This window comes from Salmo salar, chromosome ssa04 (genome assembly GCF_905237065.1).
Source record: "Salmo salar chromosome ssa04, Ssal_v3.1, whole genome shotgun sequence".
Taxonomy (NCBI): Eukaryota; Metazoa; Chordata; class Actinopteri; order Salmoniformes; family Salmonidae; genus Salmo; species Salmo salar.
Window position 1 is genome coordinate 25922855 of NC_059445.1, and position 21959 is coordinate 25944813.

General features: G+C 45.0%; 1 protein-coding gene across 2 annotated transcripts in view; it reads left to right on the forward strand.

Annotated features, from left to right (window-relative positions):
• The window catches only part of LOC106602765 (F-box only protein 41), a 110449-nt gene that overhangs the window by 55634 nt on the left and 32856 nt on the right, over window positions 1-21959 (forward strand). For both annotated transcript variants that reach the window (XM_014195607.2, XM_014195608.2), the window contains exons 4-6: window positions 2914-3130; window positions 13125-13198; window positions 18725-19116. In XM_014195607.2, the coding sequence (XP_014051082.1) occupies window positions 2914-3130; window positions 13125-13198; window positions 18725-19116 (683 nt within the window). The remainder of the gene's footprint in view (window positions 1-2913; window positions 3131-13124; window positions 13199-18724; window positions 19117-21959) is intronic.

The window sequence follows — 21959 nt, forward strand, 5'->3', positions numbered from 1 at the left end:
TTGTTTGGACAGGAGCGGCTGCTGGTGTTTTTTAAAGAACAGAGACGTGGTATATGCACGCACAGACACACACACCACAGAGAAAAGGGAAGGGAAAATGGCTTGTTTCACTCCCAGCCCCAGTGAAGTATTGCAGAATGCAGGTCCACATAAACATGCATAAAAAACAAAGGCGGGAGAGAGAGTGAGAAGTGGGGTGAGAGAAAAAAAAGACCGAGTGAGAGAAGAGAAGCGAAATATGAAAAAGATTCAGCTGTGATACAGTATCTGTGTGGAAATAAAACTTTAATGTCTGTATAAAACTGGGACAGCGAGTGCGATGGCATTAATCAGTCAGCTCCTGTGTGTTGGTGTAGGAGTGTGTGTTTTTGAAAGACAGTACCTTAGGGTCAACATTACCCCCTGGTATGCGTGTTTCCAGAAGGTCCCACTTACGGTACTTGATATGATCCTATACTTAGATTCATCAGTGTCCATATAACGCTGTTGTGGGAGTAAATGATTCTACCCATGGGTCACCTTGTTGAACGGTCCGGGGGGGATCGATGGCATTTAACAGTCCAGACGTGTCTGTGGCACCTCAGCAGGAGATTCTGTGACATTCAACTGTCTTGCATCTCTGTGTGTGTGTGTTTAAAGATGGCACAAATCTTCATGTCCAGCTCCACTGTACTGTGTGTTCTATTGGGTCCTTTGTAAATCAAGTGCAGTATTTTACATTATGTATTTGACCCAGGTCTGGTATGTGTGCACCTAACCATCTGGTTTCTGTCCTCCCGTTTAGAAGTGTGTGTGTGTGTGTGGGTGTGTTTGGGTGGTTTGGGGCATACAAAAACATTCTTCCCATATGTTCCCAGGGAGTTAGGTTGCCCAGTTAGTTGCAAATGTAGTGTACTCGCATCCAATAACCTGCAGTTTATAAATTCATGAATTATGCAACGGGTGGGTCTAATCCTGGTTCCTAATTGGTTAAAACCGCATTTCAGCTGGTGTCTATTCCACAAGTTACCACCGGCTAAGGCTATGACGTAATCCACTCTCATCAGCCCAACCAGGCAATTTATAAACTTGATCTCCACTGTAAAAAATAATCTAGACATGTCCCCTTTCTTTTAGACTAGCATTTGCAACAGCAGAGATTTGTATAAACCTTGCTGTCTCTCTCCGACCTTTTCAATATTGAAATTTGATCTCCGCTGTCCCATTTGAGGATTAACCTGTCAGGACGAGACATCTTATCTCAGCCAATCGAAATCATGACTCGGCATAATTATTTATATATATATATATATATAATCTCCTCCACAAATAAATATCAATAGAGCTACTGCAGTTTGCTGTCATTCCAGCTTCAGTTTGAAGTGATTGTGTTAGCTGTGTAGTTGGCTCGCTCCTCTGAACATTGTCCTGACGAGAGAGCACATTTTCTATGCCAGACTGAATCACTCATTAGCTCATTGTAAATGTCATGACAAATAAATGTCACTAGAAAACAGCTTAAACGCAAATGCAGCTACTTTGCTGTTATTCTGTCTGCACTGTTTGACGTGACTGTGTTAGCCATGGTTGGCTAGCTAGCAACGAAGGGATAAGAATGTTGCCAGGCAGAATGGCAACAGATGACTTGTTATTTAAATCTGTTGGTAACCAGTTGTATAAAAGTGATAACACCCTCGAAGCCGGTGGTTGGAGGATATATTGGCAGGGTTTGCCGGCCCTCGACTTCGTACCAATATCCTCCAAATACCGGCTTCTCTGGCATTATTACTTAACTGCAACGGTTAATATTGCTGTTAATATTGCTTATTGTTTCCCAGTAAGCTGCAGGACCATTCATCAGTGTGCAGATATCTAAATGCCATGAGGTTTTACTGTTACACATACACACACACACACACACACACACACACACACACACACACACAGGGGTTGGTTGGGTGTGTGTGTGTGCACTCAAACCATTCTGTGTCTCTTCTCGCCTCTCCACCAGGGACGTGGCTCAAATAGACCAGTCCATGACTGCTGAGCCTATATGGCTCTGGTCAAATTTAGTGTACTATACTGAACAAAAATATAAACGCAACATGTCACAATTTCAACGATTTTGCTGAGTTATGGTTCATATAAGGAAATCAGTTAATTTAAATAAATTCATTAGGCCCTAACCTATGAATTTCACATGACTGGGCAGGAGTGCACCCACTGGGGAGCCAGGCCCAGCCAATCAGAACAAGTTTTCCCCACAAAAGAGCTTTATTAAAGACAGAAATACTCCTCAGTTTCATCAGCTGTCTGGTTGGCTGGTCTCAGGCGATCCCGATGGTGAAGAAGCCGGATGTGGAGGTCCTGGGCTGGCGTGTTTTACACGTGGTCTGCAGTTGTGAGGCCGGTTGGACATACTGCCAAATTCTCTAAAACAACGGTAGAGAAATGAACGTTCAATTCTCTGGAAACAACTCTGGTGGACATTCCTGCAGTCAGCATGCCAATTGCACGCTCCCTCAACTTGATACATCTGTGGCATTGTGTTGTGTGACAAAACTGCACATTTTAGAGTGTCATTATATTGTCCCCAGCACAAGATGTACCTGTGTAATGATAATGCTGTTTAATCAGCTTCTTGATATGCCACACCTGTCAGGAGGATGGATTATCTTGACAAAGCATAAATGCTCACTAACAGGGATATGAAGAAATTTGTGCTCAAAACATGAGAAATAAATGTTTTGGTGCGTATGTAACATTTCTGGGATCTTTTATTTCAGCTCATGAAACATGGGACCAACACTTTACATGTTGCGTTTATATATTTTGTGTGTGTGTGTGAAGGAAATACGGTGCTTTTTGGGACGTAGCCTATGTGTGTTTTTGCACACCAGTAACTATCCGTCTCCTCTCCTCCCGATTCACCAGGGAGGTAACCCAGATAGACCAGTTCCTCCAGGAGACGGCGGCGCGGGAGGCCAACGCCAAGGTGCGCCTGCAGCAGTTCATCGAAGAGCTCCTGGACCGTGCCGACCGCGCCGAGAAACAGCTGCAGATCATCAGCAGCTGCGGGACCACGCCCAACGGCAGTATGGGACGCTGCAGCCTGCCTGGCTCCAACAAGGGCTCCAACAATGGACGCCAGGTGAGCTGATCCAAGACCAGTTTTGCTTTTGATTACACAAACGGTTACGGTAAGCTGATTTCTAGATCTGTAGCCTGCCAGGCTCCAAAAGGGCAACAAATGCCAGGTGATCTGGAGTGGAGAGAGGAAGTTGGCCGTGTAGTAGACAAACAAAAGTCAGATTTGTGTAAAGGGAGCCTAATGGTTAAGAATTGGGAAAGGTAAACTGATCCTAGATTATTTCTGGTGATCTGGAGTGGGAAAAAAGTTGACCTAGATACTGATGTGAGGTCAGATTTGTATGTGTAAACCTAATGGTTAAGGTTGGAAAGGTAAGCTGATTCTAGATCTGCCAGATAGTGACACAGATAATGTCGCTGTTTAAAAACTCCCCTTCCATGATGTGAAATAATCAAGGGCAATCTAATGTGGTCGACGCACCTGTTAACTCCAAAGCGACAAAGGAAGGATGCATCTTCATAGAATTAGACCAGGGCCAAAGGCATCGCCACAAATTAGACACTTCCTGTTACATTGACAGGACAACCAATAGGGGAAGACAAATCCATTGCTGCCTACAAAGCTGTCTGGGGGAACAGATGACAGTGACAACTCGTCAAAGTAGCTTTTTACCTTTGAATAATGAATAGGCATTGAGTCTATTGAACTGTGCCACTGTAGACTCACAGGACAAAACCAGGATGGACTTGCATAAACCAGATAGAGCTTGGTCAAGTAAACTGAGTATCTGATTAATAGACGGTGTGCATGTACTGCGTGTGTGTTTACTGAATTGAACAGTTGTACATCACAGGAGGCTGCTGAAGGGAGGACGGCGCATAACAATGGCTGGAACGGCGCGAATGGACTGGCATCAAACACATGGAAACCATGTTTGCTGTATTTGATACCATTCCGCTCCAGCCATTACCACGAGCCCGTCCTCCCCAATTAAGCTTCCCCTCACCCTCCCGTGTTGTACGTTCGTTAATATAGTCCCTGCATAATTAGTCAACATTACATGAGTCACTTGTATAATTGGTTCTACAACTGCATATGTTAGTTCCAGTCCCACATTTTTTTTTTTTTTTTGGGGGGGTTATATTGGTATAATTGAAATGATTTTGGAGTGACATGAAAACAGACAATCTAACCTAGCATGTGGATATCTATGTCTGAGATCCAAATGGCAACTTATTCCCTACGTAGTGCACTACTTTTGACCTGAGCTCTATGGGCCCTAGTCCGAAGTAGGGCGCCGTGTAGGGAATGGGATGCGTCTTATCACTTGGGCTATTAGAAACAGGCGAGGTGGGCGTGTTGACACGTGTCGACTCATCACAATTTAGCATTTTAATTTGATCTGGGCTGATTAGGGAATGTGTTAAATATTTATTAAACGGAATGGGAGAGCACTGGACTGTGAATAGCAGAATTGGACAGCGAATGAGGAGGAGGTGTGTGTGTGTGTGTGTGTGTGTGTGTGTGTGTGTGTGTGTGTGTGTGTGACCACTGGTCATGTCACCACTCTATTTCTTCGTTTACCTCAGAGGTAATAAGTGGTTGTCCAGGTGTTAGTCATTACTGGTGTTGGCATAGAGATGCACCCGGCTTTAATTTAAATGCTAAATAGCTTTTAGCTAATGTTCAAGTATTTTGATTACAGGAATCAGTGGTGTCTGGGTTAACCTTGAGGCATGAGGAAATTCTGTGGGGACATTTCAGAATTTCCTCATGCCCTTAGATATGATCTGAAATCTAAAGTATTGCATTGTTATTGATTACATGCAGAAAACATCCATACAGAGGAGGCATTGATGTTCCATATGCCGCCATATTAATAGACCAAAACGAAGTAAACATTGTGATGCATTTCCAATTCGCTAAATCTAAAGTGTTTTTTTTATTTATTTTTTTTATCCAAGTGTTGTTAGCGAGAAGTAGATGGAAGGAAAATGGAAACTGGCCATCTATCGTTTCCATGGAGACACAGTGGCTCTACTTGTTCAAGTTGTCCAGGTCAGGTGATAGCGCAGTAGTTGGTCTCTGATTCATCTTAGATACCACATTCTACTCTCCCCCCCCCCATATCTCTCCCATCTCTCACCTCTCCCACAGTTGACAAGAGCTAAGTGAATGCGTTTCCCACGCCGCCCAAAATTCCCCACCATTTACCATGCACAACCTGCATCCCATCAAGCTCATTCATTACCCAGCCTGATATAGCCGAGCTAGGTGTTTGTCCCAAATGGCACCCTGTTCCCTACATTAGTGCCCTACTTTTGATCAGAGCCGTATGGACCTGGTCAAAACGAGTGCACTATATAGGGAATAGGGCGCCATTTTGGGATGCGGACCCCCCCCCCAGTCTCCATTAGTGCTCTATTGAGTGGCTAAATTGTCAACATTTTACAGGGCTTGCACTTCATCTGTGTTAAGAGGCTGTTAGACAGTCAGTGATGTGCAGCAGTGTTATGATGCTTTTGAGGCTTGATTTGTATCCACGGTAGTCATCTTGTTTGTCTTGTGCTTATGAGTCGTCGTTTTCAGCATTCTTGTGTCCATGGCTAGAATACTATTATATTATAGGGCATTTGGCATGCTACGGACACGAGAAAGATACTGCACATTGGCCATCCAGGGATGCCCCTCTCTCTGCCATTGCTCACTTTCCCCTCCTCTCTCTTTCTCTTTCTCTCTCTGCTTCCTCCCTGGTCTGTTTCCACTGGCGCTGGGCCCAGACAGGGTTTTCTGTGTATCTCAGTACATCTGAGATATTTGGGAAGCCCCTGTAGGGAATTTGCTTGAAGGGAGGAGAAAGAGCGAGAGTGTTGGGGAGAAGGAATCTACAGAGGGTAGCGAGTAAAAAGGCAGTGGTACTGTAGATGAAGGTATTGGGCGGGATAGAGGTTTAGTTCAGTAGAGGGATGGGAGACAGCGTGAGTTCCAATACGGTAGATAAAGGGAGGGGAAGAGGGAAGGAAGATGAAGGGAAATGTGGCAGGCCCACGCCCAAAGTCTCCTGAATATCTTCGGCTCCTTGTGTAAAAGAGGGGGATTACCAACTCTCCCTCCCTTTTCACACTGTCTGACCAGGGTGGTCAAAAGTAGTGCAATATATAGAGAATAGGGTGCCCTTTGGGACGCAGACACACTTTCAGATAGCTCCGATTACACTTCCTTAATGTCAGCCAATTAGCTGTCATGTTTTCAGAGCCTCATCCAATCGCAGTTAATTATCCCTAAACCTCAGACAGCACTCACATACAGGAGCTTTGCAGTTCCCTCAAGTGTGTGTGTGCGTGCGCGCGGTTGCGTGAGAAGTGTGAAGCTATAGACTGGACGTTTTCAAGTTATTTTCATTTTTTTTTCTTCATTCGTCAGTGCTGTTCATGATAGAAGAATTACTTTTTTCCTTTTTGTTATTTAAATGTGGAATTCAAAATTAATCAAGTGAAGCCTTTTAAAAGTCACTCATCCACTCCCACTAATTTTAGTCCTTTGTTTGGCTAACTAATTGGTCTCTCTGGTATTGTATCGTTGTGTGAAGTTGACATACTGTACACAGTGTCATTTCAAAATGGTGGACAGCCAATGTTGATGGAGAGGATGAACGAGGGGGATTCTGCTCCCATGTCGAACATGACGCTAACATTTGATCATGATGGAAACCAAACGAGTGTGATCTATGGTGATAGGGGGATGGGCTGAGAGTGGCTGAGGTTTGGGATTAAAGAGTTTGTTTGGTATTGTGTTATGTGATTGCTGTATAAAAAGTACCGTGTGTGTGTGTTCATCTGTCCATTGTCCGTCTATCATCTGTCCACCTATCAAATCAGTTTATTTGTCACGTGCGCCGAATACAACAGGTGTAGACCTCACAGTGAAATGCTTACTTACAGGCTCTAACCAATAGTGCAAAAAAGGTATTGGGTGAACAATGGGTAGGTAAAGAAATAAAACAACTGTAAAAAGACAGGCTATATACAGTAGCGAGGCTACATGCAGACACCGGTTAGTCAGGCTGATTTGAGGTAGTATGTACATGTAGATATGGTAAAAGTGACTATGCATATATGATGAACAGAGAGTAGCAGTAGCGTAAAAGAGGGGTTGGTGGGTGGTGGGTGGGACACAATGCAGATAGCCCGGTTAGCCAATGTGCGGGAGCACTGGTTGGTCGGCCCAATTGAGGTAGTATGTATATGAATGTATATAGTTAAAGTGACTATGCATGCATACACACACACACACACACACACACACACACACACACACACACACACACACACACACACACACACACACACACACACACACACAGTTGAAGTCAGAAGTTTACGTACGCTTAGGCTGGAGTCATTAATTCGTTTTTCAACCACTCCACAAAATTCTTGTTAACAAGTAGTTTTGGCATGTTGGTTAGGACATCTACTTTGTGCATGACACAAGTATTTTTTTCCAACAATTGTTTACAGATTATTTCACTTATAATTCACTATCACAATTCCAGTGGGTCAGAAGTTGACATACACTAAGTTGACTGTGCCTTTTTAAACAGCTTGGAAAATTCCAGAAAATGTATGACATGGCATTAGAAGCTTTTGATAGACTAATTGACATAATTTGAGTCAATTGGCGGTGCACCGGTGGATGTATTTCAAGGCCTACCTTCAAACTCAGTGCCTCTTTGCTTGACATCATGGGAAAATCAAAAGAAATCAGCCAAGACCTCAGGTCTCAAAATGATAGACCTCCGCAAGTCTGGTTCATCCTTGGGAGCAATTTCCAAATGCCTGAAGGTACCACGTTCATCAGTACAAACAATAGTATGCAAGTATAAACACCATGGGACCACGCAGCCGTCATACCGCTCAGGAAGGAGACGCGTTCTGTCTCCTAGAGATGAACGTACTTTGAACGCAATCAATCCCAGAACAACAGCAAAGGACCTTGTGAAGATGCTGGAGGAAACTGGTACAAAAGTATCTAATATCCACAGTAAAACGAGTCCTATATCGACATAACCGGAAATGCCTCTCAGCAAGGAAGAAGCCACTGCTCCAAAACCGCCATAAAGTCACACAACGGTTTGCAACTGCACATGGGGACAAAGATCGTACTTTTTGGAGAAATATCCTCTGGTCTGATGAAACAAAAATAGAACTGTTTGGCCATAATGACCATTATGTTTGGAGGATAAAGGGGGAGGCTTGTAAGCCGAAGAATACCATCCCAACCGTGAAGCACAGGGGTGGCAGCGGGTGTTGTGGGGGTGCTTTGCTGCAGGAGGGACTGGTGCACTTCACAAAATAGATGGCATCACGAGGAAAGAAAATTATATGGATATATTGAAGACATCAGTCAGGAAGTTAAAGATTGGTCGCAAATGGGTCTTCCAAATGGACAATGACCCCAAGCATACTTCCAAAGTTGTGGCAAAATGGCTTAAGGACAACAAAGTCAAGGTATTGGAGTGGCCATCACAAAGCCCTGACCTCAATCAATAGAACATTTGTGGGCAGAACTGAAAAGGCGTGTGCGAACAACGAGGGCTACAAACCTGACTCAGTTACACCAGCTCTGTCAGGAGGAATGGGCCAAAATTCACCCAACTTATTGTGGGAACTTGTGGAAGGCTACCTGACACGTTTGACCCAAGTTAAACAATTTAAAGGCGATACTACCAAATACTAATTGAGTGTATGTAAACTTCTGACCCACTGGGAATGTGATGAAAGAAATAAAAGCTGAAATAAATCATTCTCTCTACTATTATTCTGACATTTCACATTCCTAAAATAAAGTGGTGATCCTAACTGCCCGAAGACAGGGAATTCTTACTAGGATTAAATGTCAGGAATTGTAAAAAACTGAGTTCAAATGTATTTGGCTAAGGTGTATGTAAACTTCTGACTTCAACTGTATAGATAGATATCTCTCTATAGATATGTGTGTATGTATATATTTTATTTATTTATTCAGCAAAAAAGGAAACGTCCTCTCACTGTCAACTGCGTTTATTTTCAGGAGACTTAACATGTAAATATTTGTGTGAACATAAGATCCAACAACTGAGACAAAAACTGAACAAGTTCCACAGACATGTGACTAACAGAAATGGAATAATGTGTCCCTGAACAGAGGGGGGGGTCAAAATCAAAACTAACAGTCAGTGTCTGGTGTGGCCACCAGCTGCATTAAGTACTGCAGTGCATCTCCTCCTCATGGACTGCACCAGATTTGCCAGTTCTTGATGTGAGATGTTACTCCGCTCTTCCATCAATGCACCTGCAAGTTCCTCAACATTTCTGGGGGGAATGGCCCTAGCCCTCACTCTCCGATCCAACAGGTCCCAGACGTGCTCAATGGGATTGAGATCCAGGCTCTTGCTGGCAATGGCAGAATACTGACATTCCTGTCTTGCAGGAAATCGCGCACAGAACGAGCAGTATGGCTGGTGGCATTGTCATGCTGGAGGGTCATGTCAGGATGATCCTGCAGGAAGGGTACCACATGAGGGAGGAGGATGTCTTCCCTGTAACGCACAGCGTTGAGATGGCCTGCAATGACAACAAGCTCAGTCCGATGATGCTGTGACACACTGGCCTAGACCATGACGGACCCTCCACCTCCAAATCGATCCCGCTCCAGAGTACAGGCCTCGGTGTAACGCTCATTCCTTCGACAATAAACGCGAATCTGACCATCACCCCTCATCAGTGAAGAGCACTTTTTGCCAGTCCTGTCTGGTCCAGTGACGGTGGGTTTGTGCCCATAGGCGACGTTGTTGCCGGTGATGTCTGGTGAGGACCTGACTTACAACAGGCCTACAAGACCTCAGTCCAGCCTTTGTCCGCAATAGGCTGAGAGTCTGAGCACTGATGGAGGGATTGTGCGTTCCTGGTGTAACTCGGGCAGTTGTTGCCATCCTGTACCTGCCCCGCAGGTGTGATGTTCGGATGTACTGATCCTGTGCAGGTGTTGTTACATGTGGTCTGCCACTGTGAGGACGATCAGCTGTCCGTCCTGTCTCTGTAGCGCTGTCTTAGGCGTCTCACAGTACGGACATTGCAATTTATTGCCCTGGCCACATCTGCAGTCCTCATGCCTCCTTGCAGCATGCCTAAGGCATGTTCACACAGATTATCAGGGACCCTGGGCATCTTTCTTTTGATGTTCTTCAGAGTCCGTAGAAAGGCCTCTTTCATAACTGTGACCTTAATTGCCTACTGTCTGTAAGCTGTTTGTTTATGGTCTGTCTAAACAAATGGTGGTGGATGGGTTAATACAAAAATGTTAACCATTTGATCATGATGGACATGACAGGGACGTACCACTATGATGTATTGATTGTCAAGTCCCGTCTTGCTGGTGCAGCCCCGTCTTGATACTCCATTGGGTGTTTCTCAATAGGCTCAAGTGGTTTCCTCCCCTCGTGTCTAGGGCTGTGGTGGTCATGACATTTTGTCAGCCGTTTATTGTCATGTAAAAGACTGCCTGGTCTCATTTGTATTTGAGCGTTAAGTAACATAAACACAAGCCGCTTATGCGTCCCCATCACAGTAAATCCATTATTTATTTTAGGTAGGTCTAAAGAAAGATTATGATATGTAGAAAATGTATTTCAGATTAACAGAATATGGGTTTGCTTACTGAATGTTATCTGGCTGTGCACCATGCTGCAGGCTTGTTCATTTAGCAGACAAGATGCTTAAGTCCTGTGCCATTATTTTGTATTTTTCTGATTTTTTTTTTGTTGTACGAAAAATGTAATTCAATTTAGCTCAATTAGATTGAAAGGATATTTCTCCCATTCCATAGCAAGTGGGCAAATGCAGTGGCTATGTTGAGCATGAAAGTGATCATTTTAAACATGCTCTCTTCCTGCACATGCTGTTCTCATCAAGTGATCATATTTTCACCCGTCAGACTATTCTGAATTTAATCTTCACTAATATGTAAAATGTGTTTGATTTTAGAATGGCCCCGTACGCACTGGAATTAGCGAATGGAGGCGACTTTTCCACCTGTTAGCTTTTCAATTGTGCCGGATCGGCTACTCCGTGCATAAACCACTTTTTGAGAATCATGCAGCTTCTTCGCTGTGCAACAGGTGAGCTTCCGCCTCAATCTCTGTACGCCATGGGCTCTCCAACCTTGTTCCTGCAGCTACCCCAGTGCTTAACTTTGGGGAAACCAAGTGAAATCTGTTTGGGGACATCGACGGTAAGGTTTTCACAGCAAGACACATTTCATTAAACTGTTGACAGCCCCCATCTCTGCACGCTTCGAGAAAGGAATGAAGGGGAGAGGGAGGGGAGGGCGACGGAAACTCGCGGTGGTGAGATTCTTCTTTATCTAAAGGTAATGTCAGCCTATTTATAATTATGAAAATATAAAAAATGCCCTATTATTAGGCTATTCAGAAACCAATACAAATTCGCTATACCGTAGGCTAACTCTGTAAGCTGCCCTGCAGTCAATGAACCAACTGCATCACCAAGACCTAGACGTTCTCTCCCAGACTCATGGATAGAAGGTGTAGCATATAAGGTAACCAGTCCATCCAGAATGCATAATACAGTCCACACTCAAAGGTCATTACTAGAACTTGTTTAATTTTGGAGTATAGGCCAATTATGTACCGAACACATCTTAAATCAGTATAGGCCTATGGGTTTAATCATCACCTTAGTAAAGCTTTGTCCTTTTCATTCTAATGCTTTGAAACAACATCCACAACAACCATGTTTTCCACTCAGTTTCTTTCTTCAAGCTGATCAGTCACAGTGGGGTGAGTTTTAAGTCGGCCTACAGTTTCGATGTGTTTTAATGTGATTTTATTTTTTAATTTTTTTTGATTGCATTTGCTCTGATGTCAGAGTGGTTAGAGGGACACTAGAGTCCAGAGTACCAGGCCATTAGGACCTGATGGTTGTTAGCGGGCTGGTGTCCTGGGTGCATAAGAGGAGATTACAGCGGTCATGACTGCTGGTGTGGCGGAAAATACGGTCGCCGCAACAGCCCCAGGTGTGAATACTTTCTGAAGGCACTTGTAGATAAGATTGTGCTGGATAGAAAAGTAATCTGTTGATGCGCCTCCATCACAATGTTTTCACCTATCCTACATTATCAAATCAGTTTAGATGATGGAAAGGAGACGAGAACAAGCTAGTTTTGACGATTGAGATGCAACCCTCGTCTTTTTCCTAGTCAAATCATGTTTGAACCCTGCTGATAGTGTTTGTGTGTGCGTGTATTGTTGAGCTCCTGGTGGCTTCTCACAGCTTGGCAGATGTATTTATATCTGAAGAGGAGACGTTCATACTTATTCTTTGATTAACTACGCCACTGTATGTTATTTTTTTCATTTGGGAAATGTGAGTGTTTTAGCCAAGCTCTTTTTAAACCGATCACCTCTTGGGCTTTGAATGAGAGTAGTTGTCCTAGTTATTATGGGTCATTTAAGAAGGTATCACACCTATACAGCATTTTTATGTGCTTCAGTTTTATAGTGGTTGTTTTGTGTGTGTGTGTAAATAGTATTTATTTGAAACAGAGTAGATTGACGAGAAACACTAACAGTGGGAGGTGTTGTTGACCCTTGACAAACTATCCTCTGAACATAGCACAGCAGTAAATAGTTTCAGGGCACAACAACAGAATATTGAAGTCTATTCAATGTTCACTGTGAGTTACAGAACACACGAGGTTGGTGGCACCTTTTTAATAGGGGATGATTGGCTCGTGCTAATGGACCGGAGCGGAATTAGTGGAACGGTATCAAACTCATGGTTTCCAGGTGTTTGATGCCATTCCGTTTGCGCTGTTCTGTACATTATTATGAGCAGTTCTCCACGCAGCTGCCTCCTGTGTTAGACAGAGGAGTATTTTCACTACAATGTGTAAAGTCCTTTTTTATTTATTTTTTATAAGAAGTAACAGAATTCAAGGAAACAGTTTAATGTGTTGACACACCTGTCGCTCTCTTTTCTCTCTCTCTCTCTATCAGAGGAACTCCAGTATCTCGGGGACGTCCAGGGGCATGTACCAGGTCTCTGACCGACGATCCTCTCCCAGCACCGGGTAAGCCAGTCCTCCACACGCTATCCCACACTGCACTGCCCTCCTGTAGTGATGCCTCTAGCACTGAGATGCAGCGCCTTAGACCGCTGCGCCACTCGGGAGCCTAGAGTCATGTCCTCTCCCCATGTTTGAGGTTGGAATAGAAGGAGATGAGCTGATTCTAGGTCTGTGCCTATGGGTGACTTCTATATCCCATCTTCACACTTCACTCTCTGCACTGTAAGTGGCTTTGGATAAGAGCATCTGTTCAAGGTAAGATGCAATGCAACCCCCTGGTGCACTTAGGTACAGTGACTTGATGTGGGGCCCTATGCTTGGGGGCCAGTGGTCCAGTAGATGGATTCTGTGCACCAGACCGTGGCCTGAGCCAGTATGCATCAGACTGTGGCAACACTGACTCAGACCGAACTGGACCGCCCCCGGCATGGAAGGTATCAGAGGGCACCAGCCAGGTAGTATTTGTCCAGTACTGTGCCCTGGCCCCTGACAGCCTCACAAAACCCAACACAACTTCCTGTTTTTCTGCCGGGCGCTGAAGTGAGGCCGAATCTGTCAGCCATGCAGAAACAGTAGGGTAATGTTCCGTCCCAGCTCTCCCTTCCCGCTGCTATGCGTTCCCACTCGCACCAAACGCACACGAGCGGACATGGCGCACACACAAAACCAGCTGATGGGCCTCGCCACTGCTCTTTGACACATGCTTGTAAACAACGGCGCTCAGACTGTAAGGTCTTAGTGTCAGTCCTGCTTTCTCAGGCCTGGCTGCCTCGGTGGGCACAGGGCGGCGAGAGTGATACAGAAAGAGCCAAAGAAAGAGGGAGAACCCATGAATTTGTACAAAGCGCTCTGTTGATGTGCACATGGATAACTTGTCATTTGGTTTACTCTACTCCCCTCTACTCAGATTAGTGAACAATGTGATTATGTTGTAAATAAACAAGCAAACATTAGATTGGAAGGAAATTGTAAGTTACAGGTGGTTTTGGCATTATTTAATTCTTCAATTCACTCGCTGAAACTAAAGTCACCCTAACCAAGGATATGATTCACCCAATATGGCTTTCAGATCGTCACCGACTGATCTGCTTATCTTTGCGCGATGACGCATCTTCGTGTGTATTTGGATTTGAGTGGCTCGCTGAAAGGTCCAAAATTCGACCCCTATCTCATGCATTTTGAGAGGCCCATCTCGTGCTCTTTCCTTCACTGCTGATCCAAACCCACCCACACTGGGCTGCGTCCCAAATGGCATCCTATTCCCTATTTAGCGCACTCCTTTAGTAAATAAAAAAAGGCAATAGGGTGCCTTTTTGGTATGCAGCCCTGGCGCTCCAGTATGATGATCAAGCTCCATATCACCACGGTATCATATCCACGCAGAACCTTCTCTTTTGTTGTTGTTCAGACTAAATGTAGACCTTTTTTTTGCATCGTTATGCAACTCTTTGTGTTTGTAACAGGCCCATGCTTGTTCCTGTGAGTGCATGTGCGTAACATGATCTTGATTTACCGTCCTTCTGTCACGCGATGACGTCGTCTCTCTTCGGCATTCGTTTTCGGCCAGCCGATCTTTGGTCACTACGTGATCCTTTCACTTCCTAGATTAGAACGTTCCATAAATGCCCTCGGTCTCCCGGAGATGAATGTGATTTATTTGTTCCAAATACAGTGACGGAAGATTCTATTTAGGTGCTTGTTTGATAAGAAATAGATATTTGCATATTTGGGTTTAAAAATATCTTATTTTGTTGCTTTATTGACGTGGTCTGGATCATTCGCTCTGAAATCCTCGACTCCATTTTTGTACCGAAATGGCTGCTCTGTCATCCATCCTGAGCCCCACTGTGCATTACAGGGCAGGAAACTGTACTTCCCTATTATACACTTGAATAATGATCTGTACCCAATTAGTCAGCTCTGCTGATTGATTCCACAGTATTGATCCAACCTGTGGCTTTTATTGCTGAAGCCACCACTCCAGTATAGGTTGTGTACCAAGTACCACCCTATTCCCTATACAGTGTGCTACTTTTGACTAGAGCCCTATCTGCCCTGGTCAAAAGTAGGGCACTACATAGGGAATAGGGTGCCATTTGGGATGCTGAAAAGTGGCCTCTCCTCTGCTTCTTTAGCGGTGTCACTAGGTTCTATGTATGCGTGTTTCCCGGTTAGTGGAGACGAGGTGAACACATGCACCTTTGGGACTATTCCATTGGTTCCATGGTGCCAGGCGAGCTCAATCGAGCACAGAATCTATTTCAAAGAAAAAAAGTTATATTTGATTCCAGGTTCTGGTGTGGATTTACCAGGCTCGCCATCAAATCTCTCTTCACACCAACTTCTAATTGTTACGCTGCAGGAGCTGAATACCAGCTTGATATAATCGCCTAGACTGTTTTCCATTCACTCTGAATTCAGGATGCGTTAGCTACGGTCGCTAATTAGCTAGCTAAACCGCAGGACGGTTGTGTTTGATGTCATTCCTCTAACATGTGTGTGCGTGTCAGTGCTGGAAGTTTCACTGATTTGTTTTGTGGAGTTTTAATGCGGATATTTAGGACACAAAAGTAATAACGGAAAGGTGAAAAGCCTTATAATTATGTAGCGTTGTAATGTTAAAAGAAGAATACAAGTATGCACTAATATCACACAAAGTGAATATCGATTAGGTATGGAAGGACTAAATGGAAGTCTGCCTTTTTGGTGTGCAGTTCATCCACTGGGTATGCCAGATTATCTGTTCTAGTCTGTTTTTGTTTTGTTTGTGGTGCTTTTGCCTCCATAGGACAATATAAAAACCTTTAGACAAGCAGGAGAATGATGAGCGATGGAAGATTTCCTACTTTTCTGCAAGGCTAGGTTTGAAAATTCCTCGTTATTTGCTTATTATGTGGAGGAAGGTTATCGGTATAGTAATTTAACAGCGTCTTTGTTCTCTCGCGCTCTCTGTCTGTGTGTGCGTGCGCAATGGCTGCCTCAGGGAAGAACTGCTGTTTCCAGAAGCAGTCACTGTAGTCAATTTCCCCCCCAAAAACAATCCCTCCCTCACTCCTCATGATCTAAATTGGTCTACTTCATATTTCATCAGAGCTTCAAAACACTTTTATGCGGAGGTAGTATCTTCTCTCCACTGATGTTATTCTACATTTTTTGTTGTTGTTTGTTGCATAGTTTAAGTGTCTTGTCGGCACCAGGAAGTTGGTCTTTGTCCGTGCATGATGAAGAGGGAATGTGTTTACAGCTTGGTTTGAAATGGTGGCGTATGAACTCCAAAATGTCTCTCTCAGTTGACTAAAAACTATCAGAAATGATTTCTGAAAAAGGGATAGTAGTAGACAATGTTAATGTGATTTTCATTTAACACAAAAGCTAAAAGTGCTTTACGCGTAGGCTTACAAGTATTAAAGAAATGGGTTATATTGAAATGCTGAGGGAAGGGAATGTAACACACACATCTACAGTATCTAGCTACAGTATCTACTATCTCAATGAATATGTAACGATATACCAACCTATTAAAAAGTCCCCTTCCCATACATGCACTATATGGCCAAAAGTATGTGGACACCTGCTTGTCGAACATCTCATTCCTAAATCTGGGCATTAATATGGAGTTGGTCCCCCCCTTTGCTGCTATAACAGCCTCTACTCTTCTGGGAAGGCTTTCCACTAGATGTTGGAACGTTGCTGCGGGGACTTGCTTCCATTCAGCCACAAACATTAGTGAGGTCGGGCACTGATGTTGGGCGATAAGGCCTGGCTGGCAGTCAGTGTTCCAATTCATCCCAAAGGTGTTCGATGGGGTTGAGGTCAGGGCTCTGTGCAGGCCAGGCAAGTTCTTCCACACCAACTTCGACAAACCATTTCTGTATGAACCTCCGTTTGTGCACGGGGGGCATTGTCATGATGAAACAGGAAAGGGCCTTCCCCAAGCTGTTGCCACAGAATCGTCTAGAATGTCATTGTATGCTGTAGCGTTAAGATTTCAATTCACTGGAACTAAGGGGGCTAGCCTGAACCATGAAAAACAGCCCCCGACCATTATTCCTCCTCCACCAAACTTTACAGTTGACACTATGCATTGGGGCAGGTAGCTTTCTCCTGGCATTCGCTAAACACAGATTTGTCCGTCAGACTGCCAGATGGTGAAGAGTGATTCATCACTCCAGAGAACACGTTTCCACTGCTCAAGAGTCCAATTGGTAGCTTTACACCACTGCAGCCGACGCTTGGCATTGCTGATCTCAGTCTTGTGCGCGGCTGCTCGGCCATGGAAACCCATTTCACGAAGCTCCCGACGAACAGTTCTTGTGCTGACGTTGCTTCCAGAGGCAGTTTGGAACTCGGTGGTGAGTGTTGCTACCGAGAACAGACTTGGTGGTTCTTATTTATCATACAGTTGAAAGTTTCTGCTGTACAAATGCCTGGGGTCTCCAGATAATTCAGAGCACAGGAGCTGGGTATAAATATGAATATCCATGAAAATGGCCACTGGCATAAAAGTTTCATTTGTTTTCCCTCTACTTTTGTCATGGTTCATAATTACTGGGAAGGGAATTATTCCTCCTGTTTTTCAGGCTGACTTTAAAGCACTACAGTATGTTGTAGTCTAAACTTTCAGGAAACTTTATTACACTTGGTCAAATATATCATTTAAAAAAATGCTCTGTAGGTGCATTGATTGACAACTGCGTACTTGACACCATGTTGAGGCATGCGTGTGTTGTGTGTGTCAGTGGGGAAAGTGTCAAAATACCTTTTATATTCTCAATGCTACAGGGAGGGACATGTTAAATTGTGCATCTCAGATTTTTGGGACATGTAGCAACTGCCAGAAGGCAGTAAGCTCATGAAATGCATTCTGGGTTAAAAAAAATAGAGCTGTCCTTGAGGGGCACGGTTTCCACCTGTGGCCAGAATCTTAGTCACTGCCAAGACATTAGTCAAATATGTCTCTACAAACTTAAAGGGACACACCACATCACATATTAAAATATGTCTCCCTCCACAAGCGTAGTTTAAGGGACACCCTCAAAACACCCCGAGACAGGTGTCACACCCAAACCTGTGCAGTTACAAGGTTTTAAAAAACAACGATGTGTAAACATTCATTACAGTTAGCAGATAAGTTTCATATTCTTCGTTTTGGAAGTTGTTAATCTTACTAAGGACTCGGTAAGTCTTGGTCGATACTGAGCTGTGGAAACCACGGCAACACACTGTTGGGCTGTAGAATCATGTGGTATCAGGAAGTGACAACGCGTGGCGGCTCTGCTGCCACTTCGGCTCATTTCAGCAAATCACTGACCTGACAAACAGGTCTGGGACCAGGCTACAGTAATGCAGATGACCTATCTGATGAAACCTGGATAGAAAACTATATAATCCTGTATACGTTTCAATGGTTCTGTCTGTTAGTAGTCCATATGTAAAGTGTACACAAAAGTTGCTTGGAGTAATGTTTTTAAGTGGTACCTTTTGCGTCTAACTCATCTCCTCTCTTCCGCTCTCCCCCTCTCTCCCCAGAGCGTCGGGCCGGGTCAAGTCCTTCTCCCAGGGCTCAGGCGGGGGCTACGACAGCGGCGACAGCGTGGAGATGCACCCCATGGAAGAGTGCCCCGAGGGCCAGTACTACCACGTCCAGTGTCGGCTGGGGGAAGGGGGCGGACAGTGCTACGAGAGGGCCGGGGTGTCCCGGAGCTGGGGGCTCCGCAAGCAGGCCATCCAGAACTGGCAGCGGAGACCCTACCGGAACAGCACGGAGGGGGAGGAGGGAGAGGAGGGTGACGTGTCGGACGTGGGCTCCAGGACTACCGAGTCGGAGGCGGAGATGTGGGAGCAGCAGGAAAGGAGGGCCACCATGGCCGAGACGCAGCAGTCTGGCGCGCCGAGACCATCTGGATACCGCCTAGGCACAGGTAGGACTGGATAGGAGGCTAAGCTAAGCTAGGCCGCTAACCTTTACCTTGCTTAGGTACAGTACGGTAGGAGGCTGGGCTAGGCTACGTCAGGTAGGAGGTTAAAAGTTGCTTACCATTTGTTTATCCTGATTTGTCCATTGATTGATTGCTTTGTTACTCAGCAGATACTTGTAATGAAATGGTGTGTACTGGTGCATTGCAGAAAGACAGTCATTTCTAAAAGGACAGTTTTCACATGTCTGGCACACCTTATGACCCTGCGTCTACCTGCCAATGGCACCTGCAGCACACACACACACAGAATCCCCTCCCTCCCTCACACACACACTGTCCTCCGGCCCAGGATAACAGTAGCCAGGTCTGTCAGAAGGACGGTGGCTGGTGTGAAACTGGGTCATGGCTGTTCTAGTCCCAGGTGTTCCAGGGTAAGGCTGTCCAGAGAACAGTTAAGGACGACTAATGACCAGAGCGCGTCACAAACTGATTCTGAATCAGCCCAGGATCCCTGTCATCGAGGGATGACTTTCACCAGGCTGATCTACTAACACACACTACCCAGATAGATCACGCATGAACAACCTCCAGGGGATGGCATGGAATGGCTGTGTGGATGCCTTTTGTGTGTGCTTGTGTTTATAAACTCAGCAAAAAAAAAGAAACGTCCTCTCACTGTCAACTGCATTTTATTTTCAGCAAACTTAACATGTGTAAATATTTCTATGAACATAACAAGATTCAACAACTGAGACATGAACTGAACAAGTTCCACAGACATGTGACTAACAGAAATGGAATAATGTGTCCCTGAACAAAGGGGGGGGGGGGGGGGGTCAAAATGAAAAGTAACAATCAGTATCTGGTGTGGCCACCAGCTGCATTAAGCACTGCAGTGCATCTCCTCCTCATGGACTGCACCGGATTTGCCAGTGAGATGTTACCCCACTCTTCCAAGGCACCTGCAAGTTCCCGGACATTTCTGGGGGGGGGTATGGCCCTAGCCCTCACCCTCCGATCCAACAGGTCACAGACGTGCTCAATGGGATTGAGATCCGGGCTCTTCGCTGGCCTTGGCAGAACACTGACATTCCTGTCTTGCAGGAAATCGCGCACAGAACGAGCAGTATGGCTGGTGGCATTGTCATGCTGGAGGGTCATGTCAGGATGATCCTGCAGGAAGGGTACCACATGAGGGAGGAGGATGTCTTCCCTGTAACGCACAGCGTTGAGATTGCCTGCAATGACAACAAGCTCAGTCCGATGATACTGTGACACACTGCCCCAGACCATGACGGACCCTCCACCTCCAAATCGATCCCGCTCCCGAGTACAGGCCTCGGTGTAACACTCATTCCTTCGACGATAAACGCGAATCTGACCATCACCCCATGTGAGCCAAAACCCCGACTCGTCAGTGAAAAGCACTTTTTGCCAGTCTGGTCCAGTGACGGTGGGTTTGTGCCCATAGGTGACGTTGTTGCCGGTGATGTCTGGTGAGGACCTGCCTTACAACAGGCCTACAAGCCCTCAGTCCAGCCTCTCTCAGCCTATTGCAGAGAGTCTGAGCACTGATGGAGGGATTGTGCATTCCTGGTGTAACTCGGGCAGGTGTTGCCATCCTGTACCTGTCCCACAGGTGTGATGTACCAATCCTATGCAGGTGGTGTTACACGTGGTCTGCCACTGTGAGGACGATCAGCTGTCCGTCCTGTCTCCCTGTAGCGCTGTCTTAGGTGTCTCACAGTACGGACATTGCAATTTATTGCCCTGGCCACGTTCACGCAGATGAGCAGTACCCTTTTGGTGTTTTTCAGAGTCAGTAGAAAGGCCTCTTTAGTGTCCTCAGTTTTCATAACTGTGACCTTTATTGCCTACCGTCTGTAAGCTGTTAGTGTCTTAACGACCGTTCCACAGGTGCATGTTCATTAATTGTGTATGGTTAATTGAACAAGCATGGGAAACGGTGTTTAAAACCCTTTACAATGTAGATCTGTGAAGTCATTTTGATTTTTACGAATTGTCTTTTGAAAGACAGGGTCCTGAAAAAGGGACTTTTCTTTTTTTTTTTTTTGCTGAGTTTATGTACTGCACCTTTCCAAGTATGGCTAAACTTTCTCATATTGATAGAGCCATAGGGCTCTCTCCAAAAGTTGTGCACTATATAGGGAAAAGCGTGGCATTTGGGACTTAGACACTGACAATGTTGATGAGAAAACCGCCTTTAGCTCCACGACTCCTGGTTCAAACACAACAAGCATATCTCTCCCTTAATTGCCTTCTCCAGCCAAGATCCCACAATTCCCGGCTGGCGACCTCCATTTTATTTAGAAACACCTTGTTTGAGTCTCAAATGGCACCCTATTCCCTGTTTGGTGCACTGCTTTTCTACCAGGGACAATAGGGAATAGGGTGCCATTTGGGATGCAGAGAGACCAGGAGCATAATGCTAGGAACAAGTAAAGCTGCTTCCCAAATGGCACCCTGTTCCTTATACGTGCCCTGGTCAAAAGTAGTACACTATATAAAGGGAGTAGGGGGCCATTTGGGATGGAGTCTTAACTAGGACGGAGGCCATTAAAACATGCCCATTTTGCCTTAAATTGACACATTTTGGGCAAAAGATAGGCCTACCCTATTCCCTGTGGGTCCTTTTGGCTACGTCTACTTGGCAAAGGAGCTACTGTAAACCCATATAGGCAATAAAGCTGTCCTTTTTTACACAACCCAGAATGTCTGGTATGAGAATTCAAATTGGCACCATCAACATTACATAATATTACTTGTCATGTAAATTACATTTTATGCTCGGACATTGTCCTCCGTATAAGATTCTCAAAGCGTTT